Raw genomic sequence first — 19,700 nt, 5'->3', positions numbered from 1 at the left:
AGCTGATAAACAATCTAAAACAAGAAATATTGGTGCATGATCGGAGTATTCCGTAAAGCCACCTACTTCAAAACTTTTAATAGACGACATTGAACCATTATCCGTCAATGCGTAATCTATAACAGAACAGCCATTCGAATTAACAAATGTTAATTTACCATCCAGATCGCCAGAGGTACGACCATTTATAATTTGAACACCCGTTGTTTTACAAAGATGTAGTAAATAACGACCAAAGGTATTAACTTGTTGGTCCTCTGATGTACGTGTAACTGTACATGGATCCTGAGGGTAACTAATGAACCCCTCAAGCTGACGATGAACGCTATCATGCAGTAAGTCGATAGGTATAAAGTCCGGATCTATGCCGGTCCTACTGTTAAGATCGCCCATTACAAGAACCTTCCCTAATGAACTATAAGAGGCAATGCTGTTCTCAAGTACCGAGAATATATCCTCTTCGTACGAACGATAAAATACAGAACCCTCGGGAGGTAGATATACAAGCGCTAGATAAACACTTTTCTGGTCAGGAAATAGTTTACCATCAATTTTTACCCATACAATGCTGTCTAAAAGTACAGACTCAAGAGAAATGTAATTGTGTAACCATGGTTTGTATAAACATACTAATCCACCACCTTTACATTTTGATCTAACAACAGGTTTAAAGCCTTTAAAACCTTTTACATTTAACTCATCCTTATCATCTAGCCAACATTCTGTTAGGCAAATAATGTCTGCTTCACTGAAGGTGGTACAAAAATCAGTGTTTTCGACTTTATTTATTAACCCTCTCTGAACGTTCCAACAACAAAGCCGTATAGAAGTATTGGCCTCCGCCAACCGCTAATCGGCTGATTTGACGTGAGTCTCATCTGATGTCTGTTCAGAAATAGGCACACCCGTTGTCTGACATCTCGTAGTACCCGTTTGGTTACGTCCGTCCTTGCCTGACTTAACACTATTGTCTTGACGACCCGTGCTTGCTGGGGAACCTGCAGGGGAAAGCGGCGTTGAAGATTGTCGACGTCGCTTTGCATCACGCCTATCACTGTAGTGTGTGCGAGTACTCATAGGTTGGTCAGCAGTAGAAAACCCCTGGGTGGTCTCTACAGACTCTTCACCAGTGTATAATACTCCATCAACGTACATTTTGTCCCTCACAAACTTAACCTTGTGATTGAGTCTACGAAGACGCTTGGCAACGGGATATAGTTTCTTACGAATCTCTTCCACGGCGGACGGAAACTGTTCGTTCACGCCATATCGTGTGCCTCTAAGAAGGTAGGAACGTGAAAGAACTAAACTATGCTGGCTCTGATAAAGAAATCTGGCCACGATAGGTCGGGGCCTGTCCTGTTTCCGTTTCCCGAATCGGTGCACATTACCAAACTCAACGTCTTGGATGTCTAATTCGTTGTATAGGAACGACCTAACTAATGCCTCGGTGTCCTCTCTGACGTTCTCACTTAATCCATTAAAAACGAGGTTGGCCTTCATGGACCGGCACTGAAGGTCAGTTACTATCGACCTCAGTTCATGTCGTTCTTCATATGCCTTTTCTAATTCTACTGACAAAGCGACTGAATCCGATCTATTGGCTTGGCTTTTTAACACACTGATATCAGATTCATGCCTATCTGTCTGAGCCTTCACCGAATCAAACATTTGACCAATCGCTTCAGCGCTGTGCTCCAGATCACGCGTTTGGCAACTCAATGCCCCAAATTTGTCCTCGATATCACGCACGCGCGACGATAAAAGAGTGAGATCATGTTGAACTTTATCTATTTTATTGACTTGTTCCTCAATGTGTTTGAGTCTGTTTTCTATACGTGTCATAAAGTGAACCATGTCTGAATTACTCACTTCCGAAGTCCCTGTGCCCATGGCGTCGTCATATAGCACTGCACGCGACGCCCCTAGTACAGATGACGTAGTTGGTTCCGACCCTGCACTCATAGTGCTGATCAACTGGTGTGCGGGTACAGGAATAAAGCCATACACATTGATTATATAAGCACAATGGAGAAGAATGCACGTGTCTTACACTTCTCTCTCCTATAGAGCCTCACGCCTCGAGTCCGTCACGGTTGATTAGGCATACAGGTGAGCGCAACCGGTGAACAGGTGATCATCAAATACATATACAATGGACAGTCAATTGTTTGAAATAAAATGACGCTTAAATGCTCAGTACTCCAATATATCACCTTCGAACGTGACCGAAATCGAAGTATCAATCATAGTTCAAAAGTTGAGCCAGAAATTAAAGAAACCACACTGGCCAAAACCATATTATATCACAAAAACTTACGGAGTCCCGACACACGTCTAAACACACCTGCCGCCATAAAAGCAGTACTTTTTATCACCAAGACTTGTTGTTATAAGATTCAACCGACAATTTCTTTTATGAATTTATGAAACACTTATAATAGCATGTAGGTTAGTAGTGCCGATATGTTCAGTATTACAAACGGAATTTAGCTCTTAAAAAATGTCGGCGTTTGCCACCGATCGACGAAAATTATACTTCGAGTTATTCGAACATTTCAAGTAGGATTTTTATTGTTGGGACCAAATTTTTACTTCGTATTATCCGAGTTTTTCGAGTTATCCGAATTCGAATTTTCCGAGTTTTTTTTACTAAGATAAAGAGAGAATTCGGCCGGGACCGGCGAGGTACTTCGAGTTAAGCGGGGTATTCGAGTTATCCGAGTTCGAGTTAACGAAGTTCCACTGTATTTAAAAAGGTTTTCTTGTTGTTACACAATAGGCTTGATTACGTAAAATGCATCATTTTATTTATATTGAGTAATTATCTATCTTTAATTGTGATATCTATCTAAATTCATATATTTTGTTAAATATTGCTAGTCATACTTACGATACAAAGATAGTCATGACCAGTATGGTTGGGACGAAATGATGTGGGTTTATAATTGATATTAATTGAGCACTAATAGATAACATTGCATGTCAATTGGCAATCTAACTCCAAGTGCTTATATTGTGTACTAAGTGGACAATGTCCCGGGGAAGGACACGACCTTTTATTAACTATTGATCTTGAGAGACAAATTGAGTGACACATTAATGTTGGAAATTCACATCTTATTTTTCAGATGTCTTTATATTTTCACGAGACGTTCCGGTCCATCGCCCTGTCTCTACAGGAAGAAATATATTACTGGTTCTGAATTTACTGTTTCTGTTTCTGTTATTCTATCTTTTTGTTTAAGCACAGTTAAATATCTTTCAATCTGGAACTGATATTTAAATACTCCGTATGTTTTACCACGGGAAGATTTATCAATATCAGCATACCACTGTTGTATAAATTGATCTTGCAGAATGGTTTTTAATCGTAATTTGAGGTAATTTTTATTCATAGTGCAGATATTTTTATGTAACCAAACGTAATTTAATCCCGTACTATTAAAAGTATATTCTCTATATAAGAAATCCATTTGTAATCAGCAAAATCATTTACATGTAATTTCAACAAAAGCTTGTACATTAAACTTGATAACTTATTTTCATCTGTAATTAATCTATACCAGAACATTATAATTCTGGACTTAATACCATTATATTTTCTGTGGAACTACGAACATCTAAAACTCTTTTTTTTTTGGCAGAATTGTACATGCAACTTACACACAAATTAGCATTTTCAAACCCCCAAATCTCTGACGAGTATAAAAGTATGGGAAAGATTAAAACATCAAGCAATTTCAATTGTAGGTCTATTGGTAATATAATTTCTAATTTTTCTGTATAATGCGTACATTGCTTTTTGAGCCTGCTTTTCTCGTTTTACACATAAACAGCAGCCCTAGAAAAGTATAACCGTCCTGGGTATCCAACACTTCACCAAAGAGTGTAAAACGAACATTTTGCACATTACTTTTTTTTTCAATGATTACAACTTTTGTTTGATTAAGATTAACCTTAAGTTTCCAAATGTCACAATATATTTCGAATTAACGAAAAGCTTTCTGAAGACCTGCTGTTTCTGAAATAACAACTGTGTCATCTGCATACATAGCAGAATAAATAATTTAACAAATACTATTTAGTATGCCCGTGCGTTCTTAGAATATCGATATAGTGAAGTTGATCAACATTATTATGCATTAAAGAATCTTCCAGATCGTTAAGATATATCAAGAACAAAAATGGGGAGAGAAATGGAGAGTAGACTGGAACACAACGGAGTAGTGGACAGGAACACAACGGATTAGTGGACTGGAACACAACGGATTAGTGGACTGGAACACAACGGATTAGTCGACTGGAACACAACGGAGTAGTGGACTGGAACATAACGGATTAGTGGACTGGAACACAATGGAGTAGTCGACAGGAACACAACGGAGTAGTGGACTGGAACACAACGGATTAGTCGACTGGAACACAACGGATTAGTGGACAGGAACACAACGGAGTAGTGGACTGGAACACAACGGATTAGTCGACTGGAACACAACGGATTAGTGGACAGGAACACAATGGAGTAGTCGACTGGAACACAATGGAGTACTGGACAGGAACACAACGGAGTACTGGACAGGAACACAACAGAGTACTGGACAGAAACACAACAGATTAGACGACTGGAACACAATGGAGTACTGGACAGGAACAAAATGGAGTACTGGACAGGAACACAACGGAGTACTGGACAGGAACACAACAGAGTACTGGACAGAAACACAACAGATTAGACGACTGGAACACAATGGAGTAGTGGACTCGAACGAAACGGAGTAGTGGACTGGAACACAACGGAGTAGTGGACTGGAACACAACGGAGTACTGGACAGGAACACAATGGAATACGGGACAGGAACACAATGGAGTACTGGACTGGAACACAACGGAGTACTGGACAGGAACACAATGGAATACGGGACAGGAACACAATGGAGTACTGGACTGGAACACAACGGAGTACTGGACAGGAACACAATGGAATACGGGACAGGAACACAATGGAGTACTGGACTGGAACACAACGGAGTAGTGGACAGGAACACAACAGAGTACTGGACAGAAACACAACAGATTAGACGACTGGAACACAATGGAGTACTGGACAGGAACAAAATGGAGTACTGGACAGGAACACAACGGAGTAGTAGACTGGAACACAACGGAGTAGTGGACTGGAACACAACGGATTAGTGGACTGGAACACAACGGATTAGTGGACTGGAACACAACGGATTAGTGGACTGGAACACAACTGAGTAGTGGACTGGAACACAACGGAGTAGTGGACAGGAACACAACGGATTAGTCGACTGGAACACAACGGATTAGTGGACTGGAACACAACGGAGTTGTCGACTGGAACACAACGGAGTAGTGGACTGGAACACAACGGATTAGTCGACTGGAACAGAACGGATTAGTCGACTGGAACACAACGGATTAGTTGACTGGAACACAACGGATTAGTCCCCTGGAACACAATGGAGTACTGGACAGGAACATAATGGAGTAGTGGACTGGAACACAACGGATTAGTTGACTGGAACACAACGGAGTAGTCGACTGGAACACAACGGAGTAGTCGACTGGAACACAACGGAGTATCGGACTGGAACACAATGGAGTAGTGGACTGGAACATAACGGAGTAGTCGACTGGAACACAACGGAGTAGTGGACTGGAACACAACGGATTAGTCGACTGGAACACAACGGAGTAGTCGACTGGAACACAACGGAGTACTGGACAGGAACAAAATGGAGTACTGGACAGGAACACAACGGAGTAGTAGACAGGAACACAACGGAGTAGTGGACTGGAACACAACGGATTAGTCGACTGGAACACAACGGATTAGTGGACAGGAACACAATGGAGTAGTCGACTGGAACACAATGGAGTACTGGACAGGAACACAACGGAGTACTGGACAGGAACACAACGGAGTACTGGACAGGAACACAACGGAGTACTGGACAGGAACACAACAGAGTACTGGACAGAAACACAACAGATTAGACGACTGGAACACAATGGAGTAGTGGACTCGAACGAAACGGAGTAGTGGACTGGAACACAACGGAGTAGTCGACTGGAACACAACGGATTAGTTGACTGGAACACAACGGATTAGTCCCCTGGAACACAATGGAGTACTGGACAGGAACACAATGGAGTAGTGGACTGGAACACAACAGATTAGTCGACTGGAACACAACGGAGTACTGGACTGGAACATAATGGAGTAGTGGACTGGAACATAATGGAGTAGTGGACTGGAACACAACGGAGTAGTGGACTGGAACACAACGGACTAGTGGACTGGAACACAACGGAGTAGTGGACTGGAACACAACGGAGTAGTGGACTGGAACACAACGGACTAGTGGACTGGAACACAACGGAGTAGTGGACTGGAACACAACGGATTAGTTGACAGGAACACAACGGACTAGTGGACTGGAACACAACGGATTAGTCGACTGGAACACAACGGATTAGTCGACTGGAACACAACGGATTAGTCGACTGGAACACAACGGAGTAGTCCCCTGGAACACAACGGAGTAGTGGACAGGAACACAACGGATTAGTTGACTGGAACACAACGGATTAGTCCCCTGGAACACAACGGAGTTGTCGACTGGAACACAACGGAGTAGTGGACTGGAACACAATGGAGTAGTGGACTGGAACATAACGGAGTAGTGGACTGGAACACAACGGATTAGTCGACTGGAACACAACGGAGTAGTCGACTGGAACACAACGGATTAGTCCCCTGGAACACAACGGAGTTGTCGACTGGAACACAACGGAGTAGTGGACTGGAACACAATGGAGTAGTGGACTGGAACACAACGGATTAGTCGACTGGAACACAACGGAGTATCGGACTGGAACACAACGGATTAGTCCCCTGGAACACAACGGAGTTGTCGACTGGAACACAACGGAGTACTGGACTGGAACACAACGGACTAGTGGACTGGAACACAACGGAGTAGTGGACTGGAACACAACGGATTAGTCGACTGGAACACAACGGAGTAGTCGACTGGAACACAACGGATTAGTCGACTGGAACACAAAGGAGTAGTCGACTGGAACACATCGGATTAGTCGACTGGAACACAACGGAGTAGTGGACTGGAACACAACGGATTAGTCGACTGGAACACAACGGAGTAGTCGACTGGAACACAACGGAATAGTCGACAGGAACACAACGGAGAAGTGGACTGGAACACAACAGAGAAGTGATGTGTCCTACCACTAGACACCCGAACAGTGCCTCCCTAGTTCAAACTTTGTACTGAAGGAGTAGTTCTATCTCCTGGGTATCTGCCCCTACCAGTTAAATATTGTACCTTCAAATCCATTTATGGAAAACAAAGCTTGATTCATGAAATTTAACTCGATTGGAACTGTTAAAAGTTAAATTTCTTGTTATTACACTTTATATATATCCTGGAACTGGAACCGCATTGTCGGAATACACCTACCATATATACTTTTGCTGTATACGGCAGTGACGGAAAATAGCTGTATTTTAGAATCTTAGCAGGTGCGTTAATTCCACTGATCTACTTCTTTGTGAAACAACATTTAAAAGGCAAACATATTTGGGACATTGTTGATAATGTTTCACTTAAAATGCTTACTTTTGATGACTTCTGCATGATAGATAGAATACATGGTCAGTGTCTTAAAATATAAGCTGTATTTTTGGCTCGCCAAATACAACTTATATTTAAGACATTGATCATGTATTCTCTATATATAGTGCATTACTCCTTTGTTCCCAAGGGAGCTACAACCACATTTCAATTAGAAATTAAAAACATACTTCATGCTAACTACTGGTATCTTGTACTTTCAATCAAGCTCAAAATTTCAAATATTAAAATATGTATGTTCCATACATACCAAGTTCCTAAACCTTCAGAGGTCCGAGTAATACAGGAACAATCTTCTTGTGAATTTAAAAACAAACCACTCTCAAAATATGCCATGTCTATAGGATACTGAACATATCTCTCTTATTTTACTGAGAGAATGGAACCAAGTGCATACCAGCTAACGGATTGAAAAGCCCACCATCTGAGGATGGGCTGAAAATTTACAAGAAGCAAGATACATTTATCAACAAATGGTTCAGAATTGTAACAATTCAAATTTATAACTTCACTTACTGAGTAAAGAATGCAATTGTACAAGCTTTTGTCATGTCACTGGAATATTTTATTTCCAAAATTAACATCTGATGGATTAAACCATAATATCACTTAAAATGGGAAGACAATAAACAATATGTGTAAATAATGAAACAAATTCAAAATGAGCAAACACATCTCAACAAATAAGCCTAATTATGGATCAAGCAATGAATCATAATAGCTATAAGGTAAGTATATCATAAAAGTGGAAATTTTGCTTTTGTAAAAATAACCAAAAAATATAAGTCTGGGTGTGGTATTAATTTTGCATGGATATACATTGCTGTACTGGTTAATATCTGGTAAAACTTTATTTATTCCTCGGTCTAAAACTTCCTCATTGACAACATGAAGTGTTTTAGAATGATTAAGATCTAATATGATGCTATTTAAAAAAAATATTTTTGCTATATTTGAACTATCACCTACTTGTGTAAATTTTTGCAAAACATGCTCATCCTGACAGACAGGTGCATGTGCGACAAAAGAACTTCCACATGAAAGGTATTGATTTATTTGAAATACAAAAATTGTTAAAAAAAAAGAATCTAAATAAAGAGAATGGCGTCTTTGCACTTTTTCAAAACCAGGACACAAAATACAAAATTAAACTGCATGACCCAAGTTTTTCCACTCTATAGACTAAGTCATTCTTTGGAAACAACACACATATTTGGATTATATATATGCAGCCATGTGTCTACCGAGGTATTCAGACAGACAGTCTACATAGTTCTCAAGATTCCAAGGGCTTAAACATGAATACAATCCCGTGTTGCTGTGTAAAATCTGGAATATGACACTATACAGTCTGAATGTATATAAGTTCATAACAGTGAACAGCAAAAAGGAAAAACAATCCTTAAAGATAACACATGATTATAATAAGTGTACACCATAAGCCTCTTTTCTTTTAATTTCGAAATAAAACATCTTCATTATCATAGCGCAATCTCTAACATCTGCTTAACAGTCAAAACTTAGGTTGTACTTATTTAGATACGAAAAGTTGGAATTGTCAAATATAATTCCCACCTACATATTTCTATTTCCCAAAATTCCAATGTTTTGATTATTTTCTGAGACTTTTTTGCTAAATGCAAAAAACCGGGTATTTGTTTTTCAAAACTAAATAATTACATAACACAGAACGCTTTATAATTAGTTAAATACAACTTTTACAGATGTAACTTATGACATTTGATAACTGTACTTATTTGAATGAATAAACCTGGTATACTCCTAACTACAAGGTGAGGCTTTGCATTAAATCAACATTCAACAAAAGGGGACAAAGTAAAATCAAATAACTATTCGATTTCATTGCACATATTTGAAAGACTATTGGGTATATTTATATCAGTGCGTAGTAGTATTGGCATGGTTACCTACTTGAACTAACACTGATGTTTCACATTCACACAAGTTTATATAAAAGCTTCAACAACTTTCTGACATCAACAGAGGTTCGAAATCTTTGAACAATTTTGGATTTTACTTTGTGGAATTGTTCTATCAACAACATTCCTTTGTGTCTTCCAATAACTAAACATATTATACATTTGTAATTACCATACTCATGGGTAGTAAATAATATCAATTCACATTTACAATACAATGGACTGATATCTGAATTCTAAATGACGAATTAAATTCTGTTATAAATGTATATTATAGTTTACAAACAAACTTCTAACACTCTAAATTTAAGAAAAGTACAAATGATTATTCATATCAATATTATTTATTCACAGTTATGGTTCTGTAATTTTGATTACATCAATGTTATCACCTGATTAATTAAGTAGTATAACAGGTGCCCAGATACATACAGAAAATAAAGCTAAGTACCAGTATTTAACTCATGAAATACATTTGTACATGTATATCAAAACGATTTTTATCTCCTGGCCAAATTCCAAAGGGCAAATTCTCCAGTTTTAATTTTGATTGAATTATTAACACAAAGCTGAAAATTACATAAAGAGAAATTTGTATAATTTTTCACATAACAGTTATAACCTACGGTATGTATATTAAAGCATAAGTAATAGAGTTTGTTTTAAATACAAGGTATTGTTATTTTCCTGCACCTAGTTTTTGGCAGGTAAGTTAAATTTAGTTTAACAAAACTTTTCTTTTTACTGTAGAGAATGACCACCATAAGATACATGTGTCGACTTAAATTTGGCCAATCAAAATCGAAGTGTAGGATTTATACTTGATGCCGAGACAAATGACATAAAAAAAATGACATAAAAAAAAAAAAAAAAAAAAATAATCACTTTTCTTTCTAATGAGTTAACTGACTAAATGTAATTGTTGTTAAACGACAGTGCCATTATAAACTTAACATTAAAATTTCACCTATACACCAGATAAATGTATGATAGGAAATTAAAATGAGAATTTAACAATTGATGTTGATGTACATATTCATGGAGTACTGTTCTAAGTCTTGTTTGGGAGAAAAATAATGTGAGGATTTATATACTGCTTTATCTACTATCACTACAAATATATAGTTGATATCAAAATTGATATGCAACACACTAACTGAAGCCTCCATATGATGATCACTGTCCATGGCTCATCAATTACATGTACCAGTAACTCAGATGTCAACATATATGTATAGTGTATAACAATAATAATTTAAGCATGTATGTAATTTTCTCATAATTCAAGATGTTTAAGTTTTTTCAATGATGCTTGATAATGGCCATTTCCCTTAAAGTTTAAAAAAGCTATTGATTATGTGATTAATTATACAATCTGAAGTGAATTTCCATAAAATATCAATAAAATTTCACAAATTGATTTTTACACAAGCTTGTGAGATGCATACCGGGTATATATATATCTAATTTTAAATGTACCACTGTACACCAGTTACAGGTAACCAAAGTTTACTGATACTTCATATTAAATCATTTTTAAAATAATATTTGGTAGATTAAAAATGTTGCTCAGAATTAACTTTCCCCTTTCAAAATTTTAAGCAAAAAAAAAAAAGAAAAAAAAAGAAGAAAAACTTGTTTGAACTAGTACTAGATACACAAATTAGCAGAGAACATAATCTACTCATACAAACTTTTGACAGCTTATTTTTTTGTACATGCATTATCTGATATCTAAAAATAAATAAATTTGATTTCATGCAAGTTATCTAGGGATCTTACATTAATTAAGATATTTCTTGAAATCATCAGTCATGATTCTACTTTTGGAATAGCTGATTGAAAGTATGACCCTAAATCAATACCGTATTTGACCTAATAAGGGCGCAGGGCGCGGGTAAATGACAGTGGGGGCGCCCTTATTAAGATTAGTTATTCTGAAGTTTTATGAAACAGACTATACCTTATAGCAGAATACCCAAGGTTGTGGAAACGGAAAAATATTCAGTCATAAAAATATTCCAGATGAAGATATCTATTCATTATCATATATTAAGCTTAAACATCACTTGAATACTCCTGTAAACTTGTAAACCATGCCAGCTGATCTTTAGACCAGAGAACGTGTGTTCCACCATTTATGTTCAAATGGAACTCTTTTGTGTTCTATTTATAGAAACAGGTGATTTCCCAGATCATATCAGACATCGTTTTCTTTGACCTAATAATTGATTTACAATGTCTTTTACTAGCTTTCTGTTCTGAACAAAAGTTATTTATCAACAAGAATGAAGTCTTTACTTTATCTTCAAATAAAGATGGTAAGTTATTATTTGTATGTGTGTTTAGTTTTGGGTGCTGAGAACTTTGCACTGACATGTCATATGTAGCCTGTAGGAATACACAAAATGTGGCGAAAACATGTGTTCCAGTTACTTAATTTGCTGAAGAAAATTGAACACATAAGTAGTAAAATATTTCACATGAATTATTACTTTTTAACACCATTTTGACACTCAGTCATAGATTTATTTCCTTGAAAAAAGGTAGGGGCGCCCTTATTAGGGTAGGCGCCCTTATTAGGTCAAATACGGTATATGGCATATTTGTATCCTTCAAAGATTTATCATCAACTGAATAGAAATCATCATTCATTAAAAAAAACATTATTTGATTGAGACATTTTGTTCTACAGAGAGATCAGTGTTTCTACCTCGTTATTTCATGGTCTAGTCTGGACTAGCATTCATCTGTCAATCTATTTCAGTGAGGTCCAATTACAACTACAAAGCATAATATTTCTACCAAATGCTCCATTATGTTTTTATATACAAAGCTTGAATACTGTATACATCCTCTATACAATTTGCAACCATACATTTTGCCATTTTGGCAGTCACTTATTAATAAATATGTTATACTAAAGAATTAAATGACAATCAGCACTCACAACCTTTTACACAAAACTATCAAGCATGTACCTGAAACAAATATGTTGTAGACTGAACAGTAAATAAACACTAAATACAGGTGAACTTAGCGGTCATTAATAGGTATGGAACAGTCTTGAAAATTGAGTATGAAAAACTGATAAATGTTTATCACTGAAGTATGTTTTATATCTCTGATAAGACAGTGCAAGAGCACTGTTATTATGTATTCATTAGTAATGTACAGATTACAATACAGGGCTTTTTCTGGGGGGCCTTTTCCCAATTGAAATTATTTCATATTTAAGCCAAATTCCTAAAATTTTCAGTTTACTCCTGAAAAAATCTTTCCCAATTTACCAATTTTCTTCCCAAAATGAGACAAAAAGGTCCTTTCCCAAATAAGTGAGAAAAAGCCCTGCAATATTGACTTGTATCAGTATAAAAACAGACATCAAAATGTTAATAATTATTGCCTGTTTATAGTAGTTTACAGATTCAGCATGGAGGTCTCTACAGTGAAACCGAGAAGCTTTCACTAATGTTACCAAATAAGAAGTGAGTGAATTAAAAATTTAGCTATCTATCAAGTAGTACTACTACAGAAGTATTACTTAATATTTCTATTGGGAAAAAAGCCTGACCGTAATTATAAGTAAGGTGAAATTTAACAAAGAACACTATCTTTTTGTCAGAGGGCAAATCCCAGGGCCAAAGTTTCCCGGTCTATATATTCAGTATATACCCCAACATTTTTGACACAATATAGAAAAAATATCTTCAATGAATACTTTAACTCAAGATATCAAATAATCCTTATGAAGATCATTTTTGAATGAAGAAAAAAGAAATTCAAGTAAATTTAAAGTGCTTGCCCTATGTTATTCTTTCAAGGCACAATGTGAATTATTTCCTGATGGAAAGTTACACAACCCTGTATAAATCCATATTCTCTCTCCCTCACTCTCTAAAACACTACATCGCTAAGGATATATAATGTATCCTTGTAATAAACTCCAGTAATTTATAAGCACTCATATGCACTCTCCACTCTTTAAACTCCTAGGGGAGGTCAAAACAATCCAACAAATCAACATGTACAGAGGTCTGGCAGATTAATCTGACGATATGTGGTATTTATCAAGAACATTCTGAGAAAAAAACACACGTATATGCTTTCACTGCTCAAGGTACAACACCTTTCAATGTTTCACCGAAAAACCTTATCACAGATATAGCAAAGATTTCCACTTCTGAACACATGTAGGACTTGTCATGAGCATTCCGTATGATGATCAAAGTCATGGTACTTTTGCGTACTGAAGAGCATTTTGTGTACCAGATTATGTATAACCTGATCAGGAACATTCAGTATGTGTAGTCACCATGTTCCCCATCCTCTGTGTCACTGTTCTACATGTTCTACCACCTGTAATCAATAACAAAAAATTAATTAAAAAAATGTTGAACAGAAATTGTATGCAACATTTTTACAAATAATTATTGGTCAAAATTCTTCAATATAGTACCCATACATATACAAAACAAAGCTCTATATTGCATTGAGCATGAAAACTGTAATATCCAACATGCTTATTATTTCTTTTTCTAGACAAAATCCAAAAGATGATATGTATATATATACATCTCTTTCTACATTTCATTAGTACAGAATCTGAAAAAAAACATCACCTCCAAAATTTGATTAAATGTGGTAAATTATTAATCCAATAGATTATCTAGGATTCAATTCAATCTAAACTTTATAGTGAATTACCTATGATTTCTAACATCAAACACAAACTGAATTTTTTAAAAATAGGTATCTTGTTCACCGTTCCTTTAACCCTTTCACCCCTACTGACCATATTGGACTTCAACTTATGAAAGAATGGCAGAGTCCACTAAAGTTTCTTAGAGTTGAAAGGGTTAAATAAAACAGCTGTTTAAAATGTCAAACCACAAGAAACCATCTTTGTGATGTGCTGTTGAAATGGTGGCATTGGTATATACAGATGACCATACATTTATATAATTACTTTGACTCATAATCAATATACAAAGAGTCAAATAGATATTTTTTAGAGATCAGATTGTCCAGTAATCAGCATATACTTCATGTAAAATTTTAAAAGTTCAGTTTCTAAACATTACAATACAAGATAATAAAATCTGAATGTTCTACAAATGATGGGCATGGTGTTCATGGTTTCCTCATTACAAATACAAAATAATCATATTATTATAATCATCCAGTATATATCAGAATGATTTTAAGCAAAGTTTTGTGCTAATCTGTGTTAGTGTCATTTTCATACATCGTTTTCGGGACCTCCTGGACATCGTTTTTGGTTAAAATTTTTCATGCGCAAAATATACGGATAGAAGTTTTTTTCCCAGCATTTTCAGCCCCATAAAGTACCTGCGCAAATTACACGAGTGTTTACGGTATATATCATATCATTCATGTGTAAAGTTGAACTTATACTTTGCAGCAATGGATCTATAATGCAAGAATGTTGACAATACTGCTGTCATTGCAGCAGTAACAACACTATAGTCCTGCTTTGATGACTTTCACTGTAGGCGAGAAAAAAAATACACTACCTTGTGTGTAGCTTGATGCATGTGCTTGGGCATGGTTGTGATGGGGGTGGTGGTGATGCATATTGTTTGCTCTCTGGTGATTCCTTTGGTTCATTTCATGATTAAATTTATGTAGTCTTTGGTGCTGATTATGAATATTCTGATGGCGATTAGAAGCATGGTCATACTGACTGTGATGGTGAAGGTTACCAAACAAATCGTCTTCAAAACCAAATCCATTATGATAAAAGTCATCATCATCATCATCATCATGAAAAAAGTCATGGAAAAACTGACTTCCATCGTCATCGTCATCATCGTCATCAAACAGATCATCAAAATTGAAGAAATTTCCACCATTACCACCAAATGAAAATTTGAAACCCTGTTGATGTTTATGGTGTCCTTGTTTATGAGCACTAAATGCATCATCAAATCCTTTGAAGAAATCACCAAAGTCAAAGCTATGTGATGGGAATCCATTCCCACCACCTCCAAACTGCTGGTCGTCCATGTGACCATATGTGTCATACTTCTTCTTTTTATCAGGGGTCTCCTAGTACCTCATATGCTGTAACAAATAATCATGTACTTCTTTGAAATACAATATAATTCAAATATGACTTCCAAATACACCTGTAGATGTATATGAAATTGACATCAAAATATATCCATACTGATAATAAGTGTGTCACATTTATCATTACATACCAACAAGTTCTTATATCCCCAATGCCCTTGAAACACACTTAAGTCAAGATATTAACCTATACCTGAAAGTTGTTTCTGAAAAAAAAAAAAAAAATAAAAAAGGTATAATTGGTCTTGAAATAATGTACCCATTCCCAGCTACTTAGTAATTGTAATACTCATCCAAAATTTGTAATTATTTAAAACTTTTGTTCTTTTCATTTTTTGAATATTCAACAATTGGACAATTAAGACAAAAAGACCACATTCCAATAAAGGACTAAGCATGTAAACGTAATTCAGGCAACTCTGGGGTGTCATTCCACCAATGAAAACAGACCTAGTAGGTAGTATGGTGAAAGTGAAACATTTATTCTACTCTAGCTACTGACAGCAACGTTACCCGAGACTACAGTTTATCCATATACTAGTTCAGTGCATTCCATATCTACTGACACATCAACAATTTGTAATTGGATCGATTTTTATGTTAGCATTATGTCATCATTGGAAACCTTTTAATGTGTACATATTTAAGTACTTAAACCGAGACATTTAGCAGCATCCATATACATGGCATTTTTCCCAGTCATGTCCATGTCATTTGAATGTACCTTTAGCTATTTCCCTGAACTTTTCTTCTGCTCCCTTCTCTTTATTTTTATCTGGATGGAACTTCAGTGCTAGTTTTCTGAACGCTCTCTTGATCTGTTTATCAGAAGCACCTTTCTTCAGGCCCAGGACTTCATAGTAATCTGCCTGCTTGGCAAATATGATGCTAACAGTATATATACTGCATAGAGCACTCAGGTATAGTAGATTCTCACACTTCATCTTGACACAGGGAAGTTGAGTCTTGTATTCTAAAATAAAAAGAAGTAACAATATATGTACAAGTATTTGAGAGTTCATTTGGCTACTGGCAATAATGTTCCTTTGATTTTATTGCAAACTAACATGAAAATCATCCTTTAGAATTAAGGTACCAAAATAATAATGGAAATTTATACTTCTATTAGAAATTGAAAAATCTTACAAGTTTCAGCAACTTCAAAACCAACAGGCAGTTTTGGAATGAATTGGTCAAACACCATGTAAAATGTTATCAATATTAAGAAAAGCTACAATTTCTCTACATATTTAAAATGGGAATCATCACATGATCTGTGGAATTACAAGAACATCAGATTGCTATGAGAAGTTCATAGTTAGGAATGTAGGGAATTTCTGGACCGTGAACCGAGCAACAGCCATGGAATTACGTAATTTGATTTTCTAATTAAAAGCTAACATTCAAAACAATAGATTATGACATCATCAATAAGTAACCAAGGAAGTAGTTCATGCAATAACACACTTCAGGTATAGCTCGGTTGTGCTTGGTGAATGGTCTAAAATTAAATCAGGGAATATAGATATGGAAATTACACGAATGTCACACTCCTGATTACATATATGCACACCATGTAAACTGTATGTACTCTGATAATCATGGTGCCTATTTCTAAGGCTAAAACATGTTGGCAACCAGCTATAGCAAAATGAAGAATATACATATACTGTTTGGAAACCTGGCTTCAGGCACTGCCCATCTTCTTTTTTTTATTACTAACTTTTATCTTAAGAGGGCTATAAATGTACATGTATATGTATACCACATGCACTAGGTTTTCTCCTGAAATTAAACCTAGCAGAAGAATCACAACACATATATACAGACTTGGCAATTAAGACATTGGTTCTTGAAGAATTTCTCCAACTGGAGATTTTTTTGGTCTTGTTTAACATTTAAAACCTTGATAATAGCCATAGATTGATATTAAGACCTAAGTTTTCACCTTGAAAAAGCTTCTACAAGACTTAGTTTTGATTTTAGAGAATCTGTACACATGTACAAGCAAATTTCCTCTTATAAGGCAGTGATTAGCTTCAGTTAAACTGCTCCTTCTCCACTCTTATCATAACACATCCCTGTGACTAATTTGAAGGGTTCTAATGTTAATATAACCTTTAAAGCTGGCTTACAATATCTGCAAAGCAAGGTCATCAGAAAATTCAGACTACCCTGCGTCCTATAGCCTGAGTTTTCGCTGGCCCTGTCACCATGTCTGGTGTAGGGCCAGAGCGCACTTCTATATGAAAACGCGGAATTCTCCGACACAGTTTGGTGTCGCTAAGATTTTGGTGCAAATACAATAAAATCGGATGTGACCTAACACCTACCTTACATATATATATGGATAAATGAGATATTTATTTACCCCAGAACACCCATTTATTCCCATCTAGGTTTGGTTTGGTTTGGTTTATTTTGTTTAACGTCCTATTAACATCTAAGGTCATTTAAGGACGGCCTCCCGTGCGTGCAACATGCATGCGTGTGGTGAGTGCGTATGTGTGTTTTGGGAGGCTGTGGTATATTCGTGTTAATTCTCCTTGTGATAGGCCGGAACCTTTGCCGATTTATAGTGCTACCCCACTGAAGCACACCGCCGAAGACACCCAGCAGCACACCCCACCCGGTCACATTATACTGACAACGGGCGAACCAGTCGTCCCCACTCCAAATATGGTGTTTTATTCAGTCAGTATAAACTTATAAATTATAAGTTGTAAAATATATAGAAAAAAATGTTGTATTTTGTTTCCTTTTCACTCCATCGCGCACTGTTCAGGGTAATTAGGCCGCCCGCAACCTACATAGTTAGCAATATGGTGTCAATTCATGTATGAAATTTTGACTAGCATAACGCGAGGGTCTATACAGACTGAATAAAACACCTAGATGTGACTAAATGGGTGTTCTGGGGTAAATATATATATTTATGTAAGGAAGGTGTTATGTCACACCCGTTTTTATTGTATTTGCACCAAAATCAGAACGTTTTCATAGAGTAGTGCACTCTGGCATGGCCCTACACCAGACATTGTATCATGGCCAGAGGTACTCCTATACGTATACAAGGTCTTATTCCACCTGATATTGTTACATGACAGCCTGTCAAAAGTTTCCTGTCGTGTTAACCTGTCATATTATTGGAGTTGGCCAGAGGAAACTCGATCTACTTGCTGTGTCCCTGTGATCAGAGGAAATTCAGGTTAAAGAGAAGATAGTTTGCACGCAGCATCTATTTAATTCATAATTTTTAACTACCAAAAATCGTTAAGGTCTTCTGCTCATATGCGTGTGCACTAATCTATATTAAATGTACTCAAGTAGATTGTCTATGTAAATATATGAATAGATGACAGGTGTTGCTTGGTTCTCTTGCACATTCAAAGTGGTAACATCACCTCATGTGTTGCTTGGTCCATTTGTTATACATTAAAAATGCTAACAGACCGTTGTTTCACCTTAATATATATTTTGTTTAAGCCACGGAAATTATACGCCTGCCGTGGTTCAAAGGTAAAGTCAATATTGTATGATCGTTACGTTACTGTACAAGTACTGTGGATCCATCACAGGGGCTCGGTTTCGTGTTTCTGAGTAGCATATGACATCAGTAAACAACCACAACACTATAAATTAAGTATTCATATACATTCTAAAACCTTATAAAAATCGGGGTTATCGATGTTTTATAAAACCCGAAAGTGGCGAAACCGAGCCCCTGTGCGATCCATAACGCATAAGTCAATATCATCAATCTTTATCTACAACTAGTGGTTTACCAAGAGTACATCATCGTCACCAACTGAAACATGAGCATTTCAAGATACCTGACTGATTTCTGTAAATGTTGTCCGAATTCAAACTTTCTCGTCAACACTCTTCAGACAAATCTTGCTGTATGATGACAGCTTGACAGAAACACACGTCCGTCTCCGAAATAGAACCGGAAGTACACGACTGTTTATTTGATTGG

At 36.5% G+C, this 19,700-nt stretch overlaps 1 protein-coding gene across 1 annotated transcript; it reads right to left on the bottom strand.

Annotated features, from left to right (window-relative positions):
* Positions 1 to 12,891: 12,891 nt before the first annotated feature.
* Positions 12,892 to 19,666, bottom strand: LOC117331880 (dnaJ homolog subfamily B member 9-like). The gene is given in 5 exon segments (XM_033890838.1): positions 12,892 to 13,984; positions 15,163 to 15,691; positions 15,693 to 15,712; positions 16,446 to 16,694; positions 19,555 to 19,666. Coding segments are annotated over 4 exon segments (840 nt in total). The 5' UTR covers positions 16,666 to 16,694; positions 19,555 to 19,666; the 3' UTR covers positions 12,892 to 13,913.
* Positions 19,667 to 19,700: the final 34 nt, after the last annotated feature.

This window comes from Pecten maximus, chromosome 7 (genome assembly GCF_902652985.1).
Source record: "Pecten maximus chromosome 7, xPecMax1.1, whole genome shotgun sequence".
In the NCBI taxonomy this organism is placed as follows: Eukaryota; Metazoa; Mollusca; class Bivalvia; order Pectinida; family Pectinidae; genus Pecten; species Pecten maximus.
This window is presented reverse-complemented; position numbering and strand designations above follow the sequence as displayed.